This window comes from Balaenoptera borealis (assembly GCF_965194805.1).
Source record: "Balaenoptera borealis genome assembly, chromosome: 20".
NCBI lineage: Eukaryota > Metazoa > Chordata > Mammalia > Artiodactyla > Balaenopteridae > Balaenoptera > Balaenoptera borealis.
Window position 1 is genome coordinate 613,664 of NC_138879.1, and position 19,167 is coordinate 632,830.

The 19,167-nt window shown below is 54.7% G+C and overlaps 1 protein-coding gene across 5 annotated transcripts in view; it reads right to left on the bottom strand.

Annotated features, from left to right (window-relative positions):
• PRKCA (protein kinase C alpha) overlaps window positions 1-19,167 on the bottom strand; it is a 365,760-nt gene that overhangs the window by 45,965 nt on the left and 300,628 nt on the right. For all 5 annotated transcript variants that reach the window (XM_082371752.1, XM_082371750.1, XM_082371751.1 and 2 more), the window contains one exon: window positions 226-363. In XM_082371752.1, the coding sequence (XP_082227878.1) occupies window positions 226-363 (138 nt within the window). The remainder of the gene's footprint in view (window positions 1-225; window positions 364-19,167) is intronic.

Consider the following 19,167-nt stretch of genomic DNA (forward strand, 5'->3'; position numbering starts at 1 on the left):
TGGAGCACCCACTCCGTCACGCACCCAGGAACGGAGACACACCGGGAGCCTTGTGTGGCTTTTTGGATACAGTTGTTTTTAAAGAAATGGAAGTGGGAAACCACTGAGAAACGTGTGCAGAGCACAGGGAATCTAAAGGGCTGCTCTGGAATCCTCGGGGAGAACAGGACTGACCCCAGCGTTCTCTGCCAAAGCCCGGCCCCGTCGTGGACCCGGTTCTCTTACCTTCCCGAAGCTGCCCTTGCCCAGCACCATGAGGAAGTTGAAGTCGGTGAGTTTCACTCTGTCGAGGTTGTTGGAAGGCTGTCTCCTGTCCTCAGAAGGACTAATGACTTTGTTGCCAGCAGGGCCGAGCTTGGCTTTCTAAACAACAAGCACACATGTGAAAACCGTCAGTCGTTCTCCCAGGGGAAAAAGTGATAGAAAACTCTGTGACGGAGCTGGATACCGTGTGGGAGATGGGATGGGGTGAGAAAAGGAACCAGGGTGATGAAACACGTCTTCCTACCTCCGTGGCTACACTCACCCTAAGGGCAACATTTTCAAAGGAGCAAAGAGTTGCCTGTACCTATCACAAGACGACCCTTTATGTCTTTTCTTAAAAAATTAATTAATTAATTAATTAATTTTGGGGGCAGTGTTGGGTCCTCATTGCTGCACGCAGGCTTTCTCTACCTGCGGCAAGTGGGGGCTACTCTTCTTTGCGGTGCGCGGGCTTCTCATTGCAGTGGCTTCTCTTGTTGCAGAGCACAGGCTCTAGGTGCGCGGGCTTCAGTAGTTGCGGCTCGTGGGCTCAGGAGTTGTGGCTCGCGGGCTCTAGAGCACAGGCTCAGTAGTTGTCTTGCATGGGCTTAGTTGCTCCGTGCCATTTGGGATCTTCCCGGTCCAGGGCTCGAACCCGTATCCCCTGCACTGGCAGGCGGATTCTTGAACCACTGCACCACCAGGGAAGCCTGACTCTTTATGTCTTTAACCGAGAATCAAGTCACAGGACTCTGGCAAGGGAGGGTTAATTCTCATCCAGGGATGGAAAGGTTAACTTCTTGCGGAAAACGGGGCTTTGTGACAGTCAATGTAATAAAAGAAATAAACTGTGTACTGATGCTTTCCTTATTTGCAGATTTTCCAATTTAAGATTAATCTGCAGAAACCCATGCAAAAAGGGAGAGTGTGTCCTCCGGAGAAAACCGCTTAAACGGCAGGCTGTGGGCATGATTTATTGCTACTTTAAAAGGCACAGTAAGAAGAACAGAGGGTTGGTTTTTTGTTTTGTTTTTTTTTTAGGTAAAGAGTTGGACTCATGAAGAATGGTGACATGTAAGAGCATCTGGTTTCCCACGAAGCCCACAGTGCTCTCTGCCCCTGAAGAATCCTGGGTCGTGACCCATGAGTTACCCAAAGGAGTTCTCACCCACTAGACTCATCCTGCGTAAAGACCACCCCTCGTTGCTCTCACGGGGAGTTAGAGTCTCAGGTCAGAGGTGAAAGGTGCAGAGAAGGCAAGGCAAGGGGGTCACACGGGGACGTCTGGGTCGGTGGAGGAGCCCGTGGAGAACTGGCGCAGGTGCGGGCTTCCCCACAGGCTGAAATCCTCCTGCCAGGGAGGGGCCGGTCGCCGGCCAGCAGCTGGAAAGGCAGCCCGGAGCCAAACGGCAAAGGCTCTTGCTCTGGCCCTGTTCTTAATGAGGGGGTCCAGCAGATCTGAGGAAGGGCAGCTTTGGCTCCCAAGAAGATGGCAGGAGGTGGAGAAGGCTCTCGAGAGCTTTCGTGTAGGACCAGAGCGGCCCCAGCCCTTGGGGGGAAACGCGGGATTACTCCTTTAGCAGCAGAGAAGGCTCTCGAGGACTCATCCACACTCCCCATGCGCGGAAGCCCCTTCACCCACAGTTACTGAGTGAGCTGCCCGCAGCCGGCACTGCTGGGAGGATCTGCGTCTGCAGAACGAGCCGTCAGCCGCCTGCGGAGCCCCAGGCCCAGCCCCGCGCTCGGCACGAGCTGTGCACTCAGCATTCTGGTCGAAGGAAGAGAGAAATGAGGCCCGATCGTGCTCAGCACATGCTGGGCTGTTCGGTGACGCTTTTCTCTGATCAAAATAACCCATCTGTGGAGAGATCAAACCCTGGGGCTTGAGTGCCAGCTCCGACGAACTGAGTGAACCCATCTAAGTAGAGGCACTGAAACATGGGGGAAAGATGGCCCAACTCTTTTGCTTCCAGGCTGGAAGTATTTAAGGCAGTTGTACTGGGGCCCTAGTGACAGCGCACGTGCGAGGTGGCGGGAAAGACGTGTGAACTGGGGACCGCTGGAAACACGGAGGCCCCACAGCAACAAAACCGGAAGGAGAGCTCAGCGGGCCTCGCCGGGGACAACGGGCGGAGGGGTTTTCAGACACACTTGAGAGAAAGAGCCAGGACGCAACCACGGGGGTTACATTCACCCCCCTCAACGGCAGGGCCAGCCCTGTCCTCCAAACATCGGCCCAAGAATGATTCCAACCTGATAAGCCTCCTGGTTTGTGCCCAAATTTAGACAGATAATCAGGAAGTTCAAGATGGGAATACCGACTATGCCCCTCTATTCCGTTCTTCCGATGGATGCAAAGAAAACAGGGATCAGAAAGAGGTACAGAGACTTCAATTTCATCGGGAACTTCATGATGATGTCTGAAAGAGCCCAAATGCAGTGGCCTCGTGCTTCGAGGTGCCGGAACAGCTGAGGGGCAGCAGGAACATGCCTGCTGCCGCTGAGCGCAGCGGAGGCCCTGGGCAGGCGCCCCGGTGGCCCTGGTGGCCTTGCCCGACCGTCCCTGCTCCTCCCTCCTCTGAGGCTTCAACTCCAGTGCAAGAGGGGACACGGGCTGAAGCAGCAAGGCCTCCAACCTGACGCGGGGCTCACACGCCCGCATCCGCCGCCTGTACCAGGGCCGCGGCCTTGGTCTCATTCCAGGGACAGGACACCCCGCTGTCAGGCGCTCGGGGACCTCTGAAGCCCGGATGCCGCTCTGAAATCAGCGTGTGGGGTCTGGGAGGGACGACTGGCCGCGAGCGACCCTGACGCCCAGACGGGCCACGAGCCCGCGGCCACGGTCGGCCCCCAGCGCAGGGAGGCCCCAGCCCCAGGCGGCCGGAGGAAGAAGCGGCCTGGGGCCCTCAGGCAGCGGCCCTGCCCCCGAGTGCAGTTCGCCCCACAGACCCCTCGGCCTCAGCCCGCCCCGCCCAGGCTGCCCCCCGTCCAGGCCCTGCGGCCATCACAGCTCTGAGCTTTCAAAGCGGCTCTCCGCATGGCAGAAAATCCCACGAGCTCAGAATCTCATTATTCTGGGCGGGCCTGACCTGGGGCTGGAGGAGACCCCGGTGGGCCCCTTGGGCGCCGCGTCTCTGGGGGCGGCAGTGAGGCCTGGGGGCCGGAGGGCAGAGGACCCCATGAGGGGCGTGGGCACTGCCCCGGCCCCCGCCTTCTCATCCTTCCCCCCAGGCTGTCTGCATGCGGCTCCACCCCGGCCTCTGCCCCCTCCCCAGGGTCCAGCTCACCTGTCACATCGTCCTGCTCTTCTCCCCCATGGCGCCCTGGTCTCCTCCTAACAGCTCCCAGGGCAACTGGTGAATGTTTTACTGCGTCTTTATGTGTTTAATGTCTCACTCGACAGCTAGCCTGTCATGCCAAATCCGCCTTCAGATTCGTCCAGAATCCGCCCTCTCCTCAGGGCCTCCTTCTCGACCTCTCTGGCCAATCCGGTCACCATCCCCCCCTCACCACTCGCTGGTCTCCCCGCTTCCACCCTACCCCCCGTCTGCTGCCTGCAGGGATCCTGTTCCAGGGGATCCTGTCCTGGTCCCCGACGTCCCGTCTGGCGGAGAGAAAGGCCGAGCCCTCCCAGTGGGTGAGGAGACCTGGCCGGGATACCTCGGACCTTAACCGCCACCCCTCTGGCCGTCTGTCCGGCCTCGGGTCTTTGGTTGTCCTTCCCACAGGGGCCTTGCTGTCTGGTTTGTCCCCAAATCCAGCTCAAGCGGCACCCCTGTGTCTTCCTGATGTCTCCATCTGGGGATCTCCAACCTGGGGCCGACACGGTCTGTGACCGGTCCACGTGCCCTGAGCCTCTGGCTCTGCACCCCTGTGCTTGCCTGGACTGCCCCACAGCTGCTGTCACGGATGTCACGTCATGTCACATTTCCCCCGCAGGGCTGAGCCCCGTTCCCAGTTGAAATTCTTGTTCTCAAAACCTTGTGGCACAGTCGGCTTCCGGAGAACCTCAACACACACTTGTACCTTCTTCTTGGATTTGCTCATCTGTCTTCCTCACTAGACTGTGAGACCCTGGAAGACAGGGACCATCTTACTCATCTCTGTATCTTCAGGCCCAGCCATCGTGGGGCCCGTGAGTCCACACTCACTGAATATCTCATTCACTCACTCAGACACGTGAGTTCACGGGGAGCACTGAGACTGACAGAAGCGGACGAGGCCAAACCGTGAGCTGTACAGTCAGCCTGCAGCTGGGGCTCGTGGGGGAGATGACAAACGTCAACACAGAGAGGCAGCGGCTACCAGGTGGCCGCTTCCGAGAGCTGCCCCTGACGCTGTGCGTCTGGACGTCCACACGTGGTCACAGTTCCTTCCCTCGAGGCGTCCCCGGCCCGGCTGGGGCAGCCACAGGGAGGGGCCGCGAGGGCGTCCCCGCCTTCAGGGAGCATGACCACGTGGTGACCCTCCCCGAAGGCCACGCCAGCCCGGCCAGCAGGCCCTTGCAAGAGCTTCTCTGCAGGGACACGCCTCCAGGGAGAGGACCCGCTGGGATCCTGGACTGAAGAACAGCAATGACCTTCTGAGCCCCACCGGCCTCCCAGCAGGACAGAGAGACCTGCCCTTCCCGGCCTGCGTACTGTTGACAGAACTCCGGTTGTCAGGAACGTAATTCAGACGCCACCAGGAGCGCAAGCAAAATCAATATATGTCCAGCAAGAGAGGGCCTCACGGCAGAGCTGTGGGCAAACCCATGAGGCATCAGAATAATCGTGCTGACATCTCTCGCTCACAGCAACGTAAACACGACCCAGCCCAGTCCGATGCCCTGCGGGGTCCGTGAGCAGCTGGGAATACAAATCACGGAGACGAGAAAGCCGGCTGCCTCCCGAAGGCTGAGATTCAGAGGAGAGAGACCACCACCAGGGCTGCTGAAGCTCCCTGCTGAGAAAGCTCAGATCTTGAGCGAAGAAAGCTGACGGAGGGCCGGTCTCTGAGCCGCGCAGATGGCATGGAGCTGCAGTAAGGCGCCGTCCTCCACCCCCGCACGTGGGGCGCCTCGCAGCCCTGACGTCCTGTGTTAACTTCTCTAGCGAGCAGCAGCCCAGAGTTCGCAGCCTGAGTCCCAGCTCAGCACACACAGCATGTGGCCGGGGACAAGCCCCTGAGCCCCTCGGAGCCTCTGGTCCGTCCTCTGTAAGACGGCATGATCCTGCTGGCCTTCCTCTCGCCAGGCTCTTGGGAGGAGCGGATGCCAGGACGTCTGGCACGGTAACTGGTACCCAGCAAGGGCTCGACGTGTGGCACCTCTCATTCTTCTTCCTAGTCACCTCCATTTTCCCAAGAGGGCCTAGTGGAGCCCCAGCGCAGAGTCTCTGCTAAGCACACGGTGGGTCCTCAGAACCCCCGGGTCCTCGTGTGTGACTTCAGAACACGGTAGCATGTATTCCACAAGTATCTGTGTGTCCGTCATGCCTCAGACATGGGGGCTAGGTGCTGAGGAAACCAGAGCAATAAGTAGCCTTTCCTCTGAAGAACTTGCAGTGCAAAGGTCCTGTGGTCCGTGGACCAGCCACATCAGCACCATCAGGCGGCCTGTCAGAAATGCAGCCTCTCCACCCCACCCCAGATCTACCGGATCAGAACATGCTTTTTCAACAAGACCCTCAAGTGATTCCTGCACATATTTAAAGCTTGAGATGTGCTGATCTAAGACAATCGAAATGTTTCTCCCCCAGATTCAATGATCCCAAGACTGTTTTCACCTCTAAAAACCTTCAGTTATCATATAAATCAAGGGCAGCTCTGGAAAGAGCCCCTGACTTGGATTCTAAAGAGCTTGCATCAAATCTTGGCCTTATCCATATTCGCTGTGTGAGCCTGGGCAGATTACACGGCCTCTCTGGGGCTTGGGGGGCGAGAAGACCTCTACATCCCTGGGCGATGCTGCAGATGAAACGAGGAACCCTTTTCGAGAGCCACCACCGCAGCTCCGCACAGCACACCCTTCTCCTTTGCCCCGGGAGGGAGACACTGTCAGTGCCTGACCCCAGGCTCCTGGCACACACCTGCTCCCTGACGGCGGGTCGAAGGCCTCTGTGAGCAGCTGCAGGCCGCCTGGGTCAGGGTTCTGCCTGCCTGGTGCATGGGCCGGAAACCCTGTGCCCCGTGGGTATGTGTCGGGGCTGCAGACAGGCTCCCCAGGGGCTCGGGACCTGCGGGGAGGTCGAGGCACGTCCCCGGGGGCTTCCGTGCCCTCCTGGTGGGCAGGACAGGAAACGGGTGTCAGCTCCAACTGCTCAGCCCGATTTCTGGAGAATCCTATGCAGCCCCCGAAGAGGCTGGGCCAGGCCTAGGTGCAGGAAAAGACCTCGACTTATTAAAACGGCGTGGAAAGTTACAAAAGAGGAAATAAAAGTGCAAACTATGCATAGTGCTGCAGAAGAGAATAGTGACTTTAAATGCGGAAGCTTTAGCGTGCCCTTTTGTTTTTCAATTAGACTGAAACACAGCATGGTTTACTGGCTATGATTAAACAACTGAGAACCCAGGATCCTCAGGCTCCCTGAAAGATGGCATATCAGCGTGAGGCCCGGCCTGGCGTCATGGTGCTGACTGGATTACCGGGACTCGAGACCAGGCAGCACTGTTTCCCCATCGGAAAACTTACTAATCGCCAACATGTGTCTCATTTTACGCGACAGACATACTCTTGTGAAGTCATAACCGTTTGCCATCATTGAAGGGGTTCACAATGTAAAGGACTCCTAGTGTGGCGTTTCTGTAAATCACACAGAGTGAGTAGGAATACTGTAGAGGCTCCCAGTGGGTCCATCCTGCGACCACACAGCCTTTGGGGAACCCTCTGAAGTTTGCTTTCACGTTTAACTACATTCTAGTCGTTCCTATTTGGTAAAGGTGTTTTCGATAACACACATAGTGTTTGCTAGCATAGTAGAAAATATGGCTTTGATGAATATATTTATCATAGATGTTTGCAAAGTGTAGAGAGAGGAACCTGATGATAGAAGGTTCTTCCTATTCTAAGATCCCGAAGGCAGACAGGCCAACAATGACCAGGTGTAGGGGCAGAAGAATAACTGTAAATTTCTTCTACAGTTTTTTTTTCCGCTATAAAAATGTTCTGTCTGTATCTGTGCATCTGAACACCCTTGGCAACGTAAGACTGATGGTGTTTTGGTGCTGTTCCATCAACCAGGGCGTGGGTAACAGAAAGAGCCAGGCCGTGTATAGCCACGGGCCCCGCACAGCGTCTTACCTCTAAGGTGACGTGTTCCCCGCAACCAGAGCAACGTTAATTACCTATCTCTTACGTGTGGAATCTAAAATACGACACAAATGAACTTATCTACGAAACAGAAACAGACTCACGGACACAGAGAACAGACTGGTGGTCGCCGAGGGGAATGGGGTGGGGGAGGGAGGGACTGGGAGTTTGCAGATGCAAACTATTATATAGAGGATGGATAAACAACAAGGTCCTACTGTAGAGCACAGGGAACTATATTCAATATCCTATGATAAACCATCATGGAAAAGAATATTAAAAAAACATACATATGTATAACTGAATCACTTTGCTGTACAGCAGTAATTAACATAACATTGTAAATCAACTATACCTTAATAAAATAATTTTTTTTTTTTTAAAAAAAGAGAAATCAAGTGGTTTCAGGAGAAGAAAACCACAAAGGAAAGCGTTTTCCATGACACTGTTAACGGAGTATGTCCTGTGTATTTCTCATAAGCCACAAGTCACATCTATTACCTCGACTCAGTAAGCGGGCAATGGGCTAAGATGATGTTACTTAATGGGCATTACAGCCTCCTGGGTGGCACAGTCAGAGTAAATAAAACGCCTGCTGTTCTCTGGCTAAATAATTTTTCATCTTCTGGAACATGGCACGCATGCTTGCTGCCCGAGGGTCTCTGCACTTTCTCCTTCTCTGCCCACACGGGCAGGGCATTTCCCCATCTCTGCTCAGGTGACGCTTGAACCTCAAGGCTTCAACATGGCACCCTGTCGTCCCTCAAGCTCTTCTCACTGCCTGTTTATATATTTCTCTTCCTCCCTTTGTCAGAAGGAGGGCGGGAACCGCATCTGTTCTGTTCACTGATGTGTCTCCAGTGCCCAGGAGGGAGCCCAGGGCGGGGTGATCCTCAAATACTTCTAGACTGAATGCAAGGATTGGGGAAGGCAATTCCTTCTAATATAAAACTTTATAAAAGGCAGAGTTTTTGCTTTTAAATAATTTCTATAAGAATGCTGCTTCTTGTTATAAACGTAATATGTGTTCAGTTTAGAAAATTTAATAGGCATGGATAAGTTAAAAAAAAACAATTTAAAATATCCATTATTTTATCACAAGATAATCACTGTGAACATTTTGTGAGATACACTTCTAATCCTCTCTCCTCGTGTTTTCTTATATGACCTGCACACAATTCTATTGTTTGTGACCTGTCTTTCCCCTGTGTATGATGTGACCTTTTTAAGCTACAGGCGCTCTTCTACCGTGTGGCTTTAGGGACTGTATGATGCCCCCCGCATCACCGTGTGGCTCTCTTGCACTTGATCTAACTAGTCCCCTACTGTTGGACACCTAGCTTGTTTCCAATTTTCACTGTCATCAACGTGCAGATGAACAACTTTGTAATCCAAATCTCTGTGCACAACCCCAATCTCCCCAGGATAGGTTCCTGCTGTGGAATTGCCAGGTCAAGGGGTCCTGGTATTGCAAAGGCTGGTACACAAGGCCGGACATTCAAATCTGGCCAAGGAAAGTCAGAGAGAAAGGGGGGAAACCCAAAGCCTCAGGGAAGACTCATTCCTGAAGGCAGGATCTTGGTTTCTTTTAGGTCCCGTGTCTAATTCCGTGGTTGGAATCCCTAATAGCACTTCCTTTTCAGATTTGGCTTGGTCTATGTGCTCTATATCAGCCGCCAAGACAGAAGCACATCTTCACCTCCAGATAACATGGAGAGCAGTCTTGGGAGAGAAGTTAATTGGTTCAGAGAGTTTAACAGTGGTTCTTAGGTAAGCGAACCCCTCAAGTCACCCCACCTCCCCATCACGGCAGTACAATCCAAACTGCAACTGCAACCTCCCTGCAACCTGTGTCCTCCTACACACCTGTGTCGACATCTGCCCACTGGAGTTCTCTCCTGGATTTGGGAATCACGGGGAGACAGCAAATCACAGGTGTGTGCCATTCAGCTGCGGGCAGGGGCCTCAGAACCAGAGCCCGGCAGCCACGGAAGGTCCTTGAAAAGGTCAGACCTGCCTATGGTCCACTGGAAGATGCTTCTGCCCAGAAAGCCAACTCTGCTCCCTAGGGCCACGGAGCTGGGTCGTGACTGCTCCGGGCGGGGGGAGAGAAGAATGCTACCCTCCTCTACATCAGTCCTTGAAACAGGGCCCTGGGTCATCCCGCAGAGGGTCATCCCCCGGCGCTAAGACTGAGGCAGCTTTTAGTATTTGAAAGGAAGTTGGAAATAAGCTCATCAAGGAGAACCGTGTTACAGCTGAGGAGGCTGAGGCCAGGGGGCCTGGTGGAAGTGTCTAAATCAATTTTCCTCCCTGGCTTCTGAATCCAGAACTCTGGTCTTTGAATTCAGTGTTCAATCCTCCTATATCTATCTAGGATAGGCAAACGTTTTCCACAAAGGAACGGACAGTAAGTATTTTCTTTGCAAGCCAAATACTGTTTCCGTCGTAGCTACTCAGCTCTGCCGTTGCAGTGTGAGAGCTACGTGAATGAACGGGTGAACGAGCGTGGCTGTGCTCCAATAAAACCTTATTTACAGAAACAGGCAGCAGCCAGAATCTGGCCTGTGGGCCGTAGTCTGCCTACTCTTGCCCTCAATCTCGCAGGTTCCCAAATCGCTCATCCTCATTTGCAGTTAGATTTAAACACAACGTCTCGCTCCTTGCTAAGCCAGCAGAACGGCAACAATTAAGGACCTCAAATGCACTTGAATCACGTTACTACTCAGCCTCTTCCACGACCAGCACAGGAAAAAGCTGCTCTGCGGCCAAACAGCGTAGTGAGTGGAGTTACTTGTTCGGCAGAGCAAAAATTTCTGGGGAGACCACATTAAGTCATTTTCTGAATGAGAAGTATTTTAACGGACACATCCACTGAGGCTGTAGCTGCTGCCGGACTCGCAGGCAGCCGGCAGGCCTCTGTTGTCACGGCAACCGAGCCACACTCTCGGGAGACACGCCGGACCGGTGACACAGCAGCACTTTGCCCAGCAAAACCGGTGACACATCAGCACTCTGCCCACCGCGGAAAATGTAAAGCGTCTGGTTCATCTGGAACCGAGTGTTACACACCTCTCTCTAGTGTCCGGCTGTGTTGTTTTTCTGCGGGCAACCTAGATTCCCCCCCGTCTCCCAGATTCGTCCGTCGATTGCCGACACACACCTCAGGCAGGCTCATCCACGACCATCAGGTTGTGATAGCACGACTGGTCTCACCTGCTACAAAGGTCCTGGAAAGGCTGCCGACCTTAGTTCTCCCCAGTGGCTGAGGATCCAGACTTACGTGAGGAGCTGGAACCAAAGACTTTATCCTTTCTAAGTTGTTCCGTCTGGAAAAAGACCGTCTTTCTCTGACCAGGGAGCTGAGGGCACACACCCGTCTAATGCCAACCTCAGAGGAAACCCTAACGGGAGTGCTCACAGCCACAGCATATTACTGGTAGAGGATTTGGGGCACTTAGTAATTTTGTGAAACCTGTATCCTTCTCTTGCTAAAAACGCACCCCCCTCTGGGATCAACAGGGCGCTGGCTTTGTAAGTCGGCTGGGGCAGGGTCAGAACCGAATGAACTCATGATGCCATCAAAGTAAATGATTTTCCAGACTGCCGGCAACATTGCTTAGAAGTTGGGGAGCCTTCTCTGTGCTAAGAAAGCAGAGTAGATATGAAGCGGGCTGGACTCGGCAAGAGGGGGCTGCAGGAACCACTGGGACCTCGAGGAACCCCGGGCCCCCTCCCCTTTGCAGGACCATGACAATTCCCTAAAATCAAGGAACAGCTGGGAGCCCCAAGAGGGAACCTCATCTTCACGCCCATCAAAAAATAAAGAGGTGCAGTAAAGCTCACTGCTATCTTCTGGGTGCAGGTTTTTGTGGACTCCTTTATTTGCAAATCTTTACTGCCCTCTTGTGGTATTTATTTTCTGGACTGATTGCATTTTGACTGGACCCTTAGCAGAAATACGCCCAAGTTGACTAGTCTGGCCCACAGAGGTAAAGTTCCCTTAAATGCTGCAAAATGGCACAAATAAGCTGCAAATTCTACCTTCCCAGCTCTACCTTTACAGAGGATGACTCAGACCTCTCATGTGAGAACAAGGCCTTTGCGCGATGCCTATGGAAACGTGTGCTGATGCCCGAGTACGTTTCAGAATCGCCACGTGCATGATTTCTAGAAAACAACAAAAACCAACCACTTTTAGACGTCTCTGTGTCCTGAATCTCTTGCCAAACCTCTGACTGGGCCCAGACTCTGCAAACCACAGATGCAAAACGTGGTGACAGGGAGGCTGTGAGGGTCAAGGGGGGTGGTGGGTGTGGTCCCCCGAGACCCGCTGTGTCTATCTTACAGGCAGAAGCACAGAATAACCTGGGAAATAAAGAAATGAGGAGAGTCACAGGAGGGCAGAATTCAGTGAAATGGCCACCCCTGGGGAAATTCAACTGGCGTTAAGCGATCACAGAATGTCAGCTCCCGAGAAACAAACAACAACAAAAACCCAAACCGTAACTAGCGATAAAGCCCAGATCCCTGGGGAGAGTTCCAGACATTTCATCGCCGTTCAGCTGCTGCAGGCAAGGTGGGAAGGACCGGGCACCTAGCAAAAGAGGTTGGAAACTTGATCCCCATGGAGGGATCAAGAAAGAAAAGAATATGATCCTTTCCCTAAAACGCTGAATACGTTTGCTCAATTACTCAACTTAAATTTTTTCTAAGACGCCTCTAATTGACAGCAGCAAGCATCTCGAAAGCGGGACCGACTGCAATTAAATTTAGCACAGCATTTCCATAATCGTTGATTTCATCCTAGCTTCGCTGACCGTTTTAAACTGCACCAGTCTTTGAAAAGGAGGGACCTAATTATAGCTCAATGGGACACCTGCTTCCAAGAGGGGCTGCAGCTGCGCTGTTCTGGGCTGTCCCCTCACGCCACCGCCCCACGTGGTAATCGGCTGACAGGGGACCTGGGGGGCGACCCGGATGGGAAGGACCAGCTCCGGCTCTGCTGACCTCTCCGGGGCCTCGGTTCCTTCATCTGTAAAACGGACTCCAATTCCCCACCTCCTCCTGTGTGGGGACCCCCGCCCCGCTTACTCAGGAGCTGCTGTACCAGGAGGAGGATTCCACCCCGAGGCCGTGGCACAGAGGACGCGAGGGGACAAGGAGGAGCCTCCCCAGGGACTGGGACCTCCCAGCCACCCTCAGGAGACGCGGCCGGCAGCCCAGGGCGTCTGCTCTGAGGGTCTCGCTTCCAGGCCCGGAGGAGGCCCTTGAGGACGAGCTTCGTGGGAGAGGGTGTCTCTGCCCCGGAAGCGGACGGGACTCTTGTGTCAACAGGCCGGGGGAGAGCCAGTAAACGTAAGTGAGTTCAGTTACTGTGACGCCAGGGGTCCCCACAGGCTGCCGGGACCCGGGGAAATGTAGCTCGAAAAAGGACCAGGCCCGGTGAGGACCGAGATCGTGGCTGGGTCGCCCCCCTACACCCGCCCCTCTCCGGGGCCGCTGGCCGCACGCTTCTCTCCAGACGTCCACCGAGGGCACTGGTCCCGGGTGCCAGCCGTGGACTGACTACCGACAGGGCTACTTTCAGAAAAAGCCACAAGGAAAAGATCAGCTCACGAGCCAGCGAGGCTGCTGCCATGAGAAGAGATGTGAACGAGCGACGGGACCCCACTGCCACCGCCGGGTCAGGGTGACCTCCCCACATCCAGGTGACATTTCCCTTCTCAGGTAGAGTCATCTGGGTTTCTTGTCCTAAGACCCCATAACAAAAGGTGCAGGAAACATAAAACACACACCCAGCGCAAAGCGAGCTGGCAAAGAGGCTTTGCGGCCGGCACCTCCTGCCCCTGTTTTTAGGTGACCTCCGGGCAGGAGGGTCTCCCTGCTCAGCTGCAGGCGGGGGCCGACACCGCTCCCCCGGGAAGGGCTCCGTGTGCCGGATGCACCTGGGGCCCCGACTCGGGCCCACGAGCCGCTGAGAAAGTCCAACAAAGGCAGGTTCCTTTAACTCCGTGACAGCTTCTCAGGGAACAGCGATGCACAGGGGCACGTCCACTGGGGCTGGAGCCCTGAGCCCTGAGCCCTGGAGCCCTGAGCCCTGAGCCCTGGAGCCCTGAGCCCTGAGCCCGGAGCCCGGAGCCCTGAGCCCTGGAGCCTGGAGCCCTGAGCCCTGGAGCCTGGAGCCCTGAGCCCTGAGCCCTGAGCCCTGAGCCCTGGAGCCCTGAGCCCTGAGCCCTGGAGCCCTGGAGCCCGGAGCCCTGAGCCCGGAGCCCGGAGCCCGGAGCCCGGAGCCCAGAGCCCTGAGCCCTGGAGCCCTGGAGCCCGGAGCCCTGAGCCCGGAGCCCTGAGCCCGGAGCCCTGAGCCCTGAGCCCAGAGCCCTGAGCCCTGAGCCCTGAGCCCTGAGCCCTGAGCCCTGAGCCCGGGGCCCTGAGCCCGGGGCCCTGAGCCCTGAGCCCGGGGCCCTGAGCCCAGGGCCCTGAGCCCTGAGCCCTGAGCCCTGAGCCCGGGGCCCTGAGCCCGGGGCCCTGAGCCCTGAGCCCGGGGCCCTGAGCCCTGAGCCAGGGGCCCTGAGCCCGTGGCCCTGAGCCCTGAGCCCTGAGCCCTGAGCCCTGAGCCCGGAGCCCGGAGCCCTGAGCCCTGAGCCCGGAGCCCGGAGCCCGGAGCCCTGAGCCCTGAGCCCTGAGCCCGGGGCCCTGAGCCCTGAGCCCTGAGCCCGGGGCGGGATGCAGGGAGGATGCCGAGAACGACGGCGGCGGCAGGCACATCTCGGTGCGCCTCGTTCTGAGCACTTGTTACACTTCCCCGTCTAAGCCTCTGCCCGACCCTAGGAGGTGGTACTTGAATCGTCCCCATTTTAGACCTGGACACACTGAGGGGAGTAGGATGGCCGCGTGGCTTGGGCTGGCGGGGCTGGGTTTGAACCCGGGCAGCCTGGCGCTCCGGAAGTTTGGGTGAGAGCAGTGCCGCCGGCCGGCGGGGGAGGACAGTCCTTCTGGAGGGGACGGCCCTCCCCGGAGCTGGAGGGGCCTCGGTCACCGGCCAGGAGGGGCCCAGGGAGGTGAAGCCCTCACTCTAGTCCTTTCTTCTCCTTTCTCTCTATTTCCCTTTCCAGCCACATCTGAGTTTCGCACCAGCTTTTCCTGTCCGTTGGGAAACGCAGCCCCGTAATCTGTGTATTATTTCTCCGTGGAATAACGAAGTTTCCAGTATAGTAACAGAGACAGAACCACGTTGTTCAGGCACGTCACAGCACTCAGAAGGCCTCTGGGTCACGATTAGGATCCGAGGACCAAGTGTGAGTCCAGCTCGTCAGAGGAGGGAGAGGGGCCCTCATTTGAAATGACGGACGTCAGACAGCAGGCGATCTGTCTGTCTGTCTGGGAGCAGGAGCTGACTCCGCCCCCGGGATGATCCAGGGGCGTCTGCCTACTCTGAGGACACAGGGTGTTTTCACTCGGTGGGGGGGCGGTGACACCGCCCAGGGGCTCAGCATATTCAGGAGTGGCCGACTTCTGGAGATGTTCCTCGGAAGCAGACACGCCACGTCGTGTGACAAGGTTTTAAAACACACACAACAGGACGGCAGCGACATGACAGCTACCACACTCTGCAAAGACCTGTGAAACCTCAAAGAATATTGTTTTCCTCCCCATTTCCAGTCACCTGGGTCACTAATCTCTTGCGGCCCCTTCAGGAGACATGCCTGTAGTGTCAGGTACAAGTTCTGGAGATGAGAAACTTCAAAAACATGACTTATCAGATGTTTTCTTTAGTACAGTGTTTTTGAAAGACTATTAATGTTGATTCTAGCTTCGGGTAGGGGTGGGATTTCTCCTTGCAAATTTTGTACCCAAGTGTTCGAGCGTTTAAATTTTCCACTCGCTTCCAATATGAATATGCTGTAACAATCTCAGGCTAATTTAAATTATTAACAAAAGCAATACACTGAGAACACAGCTGGTATGTGGCCCTAACCAGCTCCCCAAAAGACAGCGGTGTTGTCAGAAATGACAATAGAGCAGATTTTTAAAATAATTTACATGCAAGTTGCAAAATTCCATTGGATCCTTTGGGGACAGAATGGTTGATTAGGTTACAACAATTAAATGAGTTGGGAAGAAATGAGAAAAAAATGAAATAGAGGTAGGAGTATGAAGCCAGGCATGCAGAACATCAGAACAATTTGATGATTTCAGCCCATGACATATTTACACTGATCTTGCAGATCGGCACACACACGTAGTGCAAGTACGTCGCACTGACTGCATGCTAATGTAGGTGTATGCCTAGATCAGAGTGGAAATGGGTCTTGATATGTGATTAGAAATATGTATTACCAGAAAGAAAGGAAAATGTGTTGTCCGTTTACAGACGCACTCTTTCCGTTCATGTGCTGCTTTCCAAATTGGCTTGAACTTCTCATGAATCACTCATAGGAGATTTCACTATTTCCCTGGCAAAACTTTAAAGGCACCTAATCTGAAGATGGGGGAGGACTGGAGTATCCTCTGGGTGGTCGACACACAAGCGTTCTCCGTGCTGGGGCGCCATGGCCGTCTGGACAGGACACAGTGGGCACGAGTTTCTAGCTATCAGGACACACAGTGCATCCTTCAGAGGGGGGGGCACGGCTGGGGGCTCAGGCAGGGGGGCCACAGAAAGCGGGCAAACGTTTTCGTGGGAGGGAAGGCGGGAGAGGACAGGGTGACGGAAGCACTGCCTCTAAGAGGCGGATGTGACGCCCAGGGAAAGGCAGGAAAGGGAGAAAGACCGCGGGGTTAGCAGGGCAAGTGCTGGCTACACAGGAGGACGGCAAAGTGAGTACCGCGCACCGCAGGCCCCACCGACGACGCAGACAAAGAGCAGGGGAGAGACGGCGGGAAGGCAGGCGCGTAGCGCTCGGCGCTTGCGGCTGCAGGTCTGCCGTGGCCCCTGCAGGGCTGGGAACTAACCCTTCCCCAATGAACCGTGTCAAACCACAGGGGCCATGACCCTTCTCTCCTCTTCCTCATGGCGCCTGTGTGGCCAGACGTGGCATCATGGCAACAGCTCCACAATGTTCATGTGTTTCCTTTGCTTTCGGCCAATCCGCGGGATGGAGTGATTGGACACAGGGGTGCTGGTTAGTCGAGTGTTTGCGGTGCTAACAGCCAGTTACCAGGTCGCTTTATACACAGATCGCTGTTACTCCATCAACGAGAATAAAACCAAACCCACTTGCCACTAAAACTATGTGTAACAACATGTACTTTTTCTTGGTGATTCAGAAGGCCCAAGGTTACTGGCGAAACATAAGAGCGTTGAGCAACTCGTTAGCCAAGTTCTGGTTGACCAAACGCCAGGTATCCACCAGGTTTGACTCTTCAGGCGGACATTCGTTCACCTTTCAACTTCTAAAATAACCCATCATGACTGGAAAACTTTACTTTTCTCAAGTACTAATGTGAGAAAAGCAAGCTGAGACCATCTTAACAGAGAATTCTACACAAGCAGTCATGGGATTCATTCTCCAAGTTCATACAGCGTGTGGGTCAGCTGCTGGGAGAAAATGTGAGGGAGGCTGATTTTCTGAACCCAAATTCCACAGCCTGAAAGGGTCACGACAGCCCTGATCCTGAGCAGAGAGGGGACTAGAGACAAGTGGATGATATTTTGTGCTCGGAAGGCTTTGCCCACAAAGACAGGACACTGGGCAGCTTGTGAATTTCACACCTGTTTTCGACAGGTCTGGATCAATGATCTTCTATTACATCTTATAATTATGGCCCTTTAAATCTGTAATCACAAATCTATTTATAATTATTCTCAAAATAGGGCATTTTATTCCAATCCCCAAAGCTCTGTTTTAGGCTAGAGATCTTAATCCACATCAAGATGAAAAGGAACTAACAAGAGAAACAAAACATTCTCACTGGAATCCTGGTGTTGGAAAGAGCTGCGGATGAAGTTTAAGCTTGCCTTTCTCTCCTGTAGCTTCTGATAGAGTTGCCCAATCTCTGCCTGAATACCTCGAGGTAGCGAGGTCTCCAGATTGGCTGAGATGCCTGGGGACGTCGGTGACACAGCTTTAGGGGGTCACACCTCCAACTTCCATCTGTGGCAGCGGACAAAAATCCCCCAGCAGGGACCCTTCTGTGCAAGCACCGTGCAGCCTGCAGCCTTCCAGCCGCTACCGGGCAGTTATTCTTAGACTTAAATGGACCCAGAAAGAACTCTAAGCTGTTTCAAGCTTGGCTATAACAAACCAACCCAAATCTCCTTTAAAAGAAAAATAAAAGGAAAGGCTTATGCAGTCAATCAGCCAGAGAGTCTGCAGGAGCCCCGAGGGAGCCTTCCTGGACCGCACGCCTGGATGTCAGGGTGGGCGGGGAGGAAGCAAAGTGTCCCTGCTCAAAGTGGACAAGGTCAGTGTCGGCTGCAATTAGCCTAAATGTTAACCACCTGGTTTTCAATGACGCGCTGAAGACACAGCAGTGCTGAATTCGCTCAGCTCCTGAGCGAGGACGCTCCGTGACCCCACCTGTCTGTTGGTTTCATGCCTGGGAAGAGGAACAACCAAGGCCAAGGCCTTGAAAGGCAAGGCGACCGCATCCATGGAAACAAAACCATCAGCAAAAGCAAAACAAAACTCCCGAGAGCACCCCGGTCACAGGCTCCTGGGCCTCATTTTGGGAGCCGCCGTGGTGAGCCCTCTGAAGCCTCCGTGTCCCCAGGCCTCGTTCCTGCCACGTGACACCAAGCCAGTCACCATCTTTTCAGTGGTGAGGCTGCATCAGCGTCTCGAGAGCCGGACAAAGAACTGACCTGTGGCCTGAGTCGTCTAGGTTAGCTGCCGGGCGTGGGCTAAGGAGAGAGGGTCAGGACTGTTACCCACAGAGTGGAGACACGGTAGAAGCTTTCACATCCCGTTACAACTCAGCAACGTCCTTAGCAACAAGGTTCACGTCTTAGCTCCCTATCCCCGAGGAGAGGCCGGATTCACCAGCGGGAAAGGCCCAGAATTACCCATTTCTGGAGCCCACCAGCGGGGTGGGAAAGGAGCTGGTCCATCTCCAAGGGTGACCATGTTCATCGCACGCGTGCCTTCGCCCCAGTGCTCGAGGGACCCGGGGTGTGAGCAGAGGCAGATGGTGGACTGCAGCGCGGCCGAGGCCCCGGGCGGCTTCCCTCCTCTTCCCAGACACACACCTGAGCTCAGACGCCCTCCCTGCGACGTCGACAAAAGCCAGGGAAAGGTGGATTCCTCGCGGGCCTGACGTTTAGATTTCAAAGCATTCAGAGCAGGACCCAAGGTTCTTACTCTGGACACCTGAAGGTGACACATCTCACAGGTGTGTCCAGCAAGGGAACGGCCTTCAGTTTGCACAAGGAAACGTCGGGCCAGTTTAAAAGGCTGGAGGATTATATAAGGGCTGGGGTAGGATGTGATGAGCCGGAGACAGGCAAGTGGAGGAGGGAGGGTCGTTCCAAGGGAACATAGCAGGTTCTGAGATGCGTGAAAGAACACGGCGTACACCTGGGGGAGGGCGTCATGGGTGCGGGGGGAACAGGACCAGGACAGGGGAGAGAAGCCTTACGCTAGATGGGAGCTGGGTCCTGCTACTCACGAGCTCAACTAAATTCCTCTGTGCTT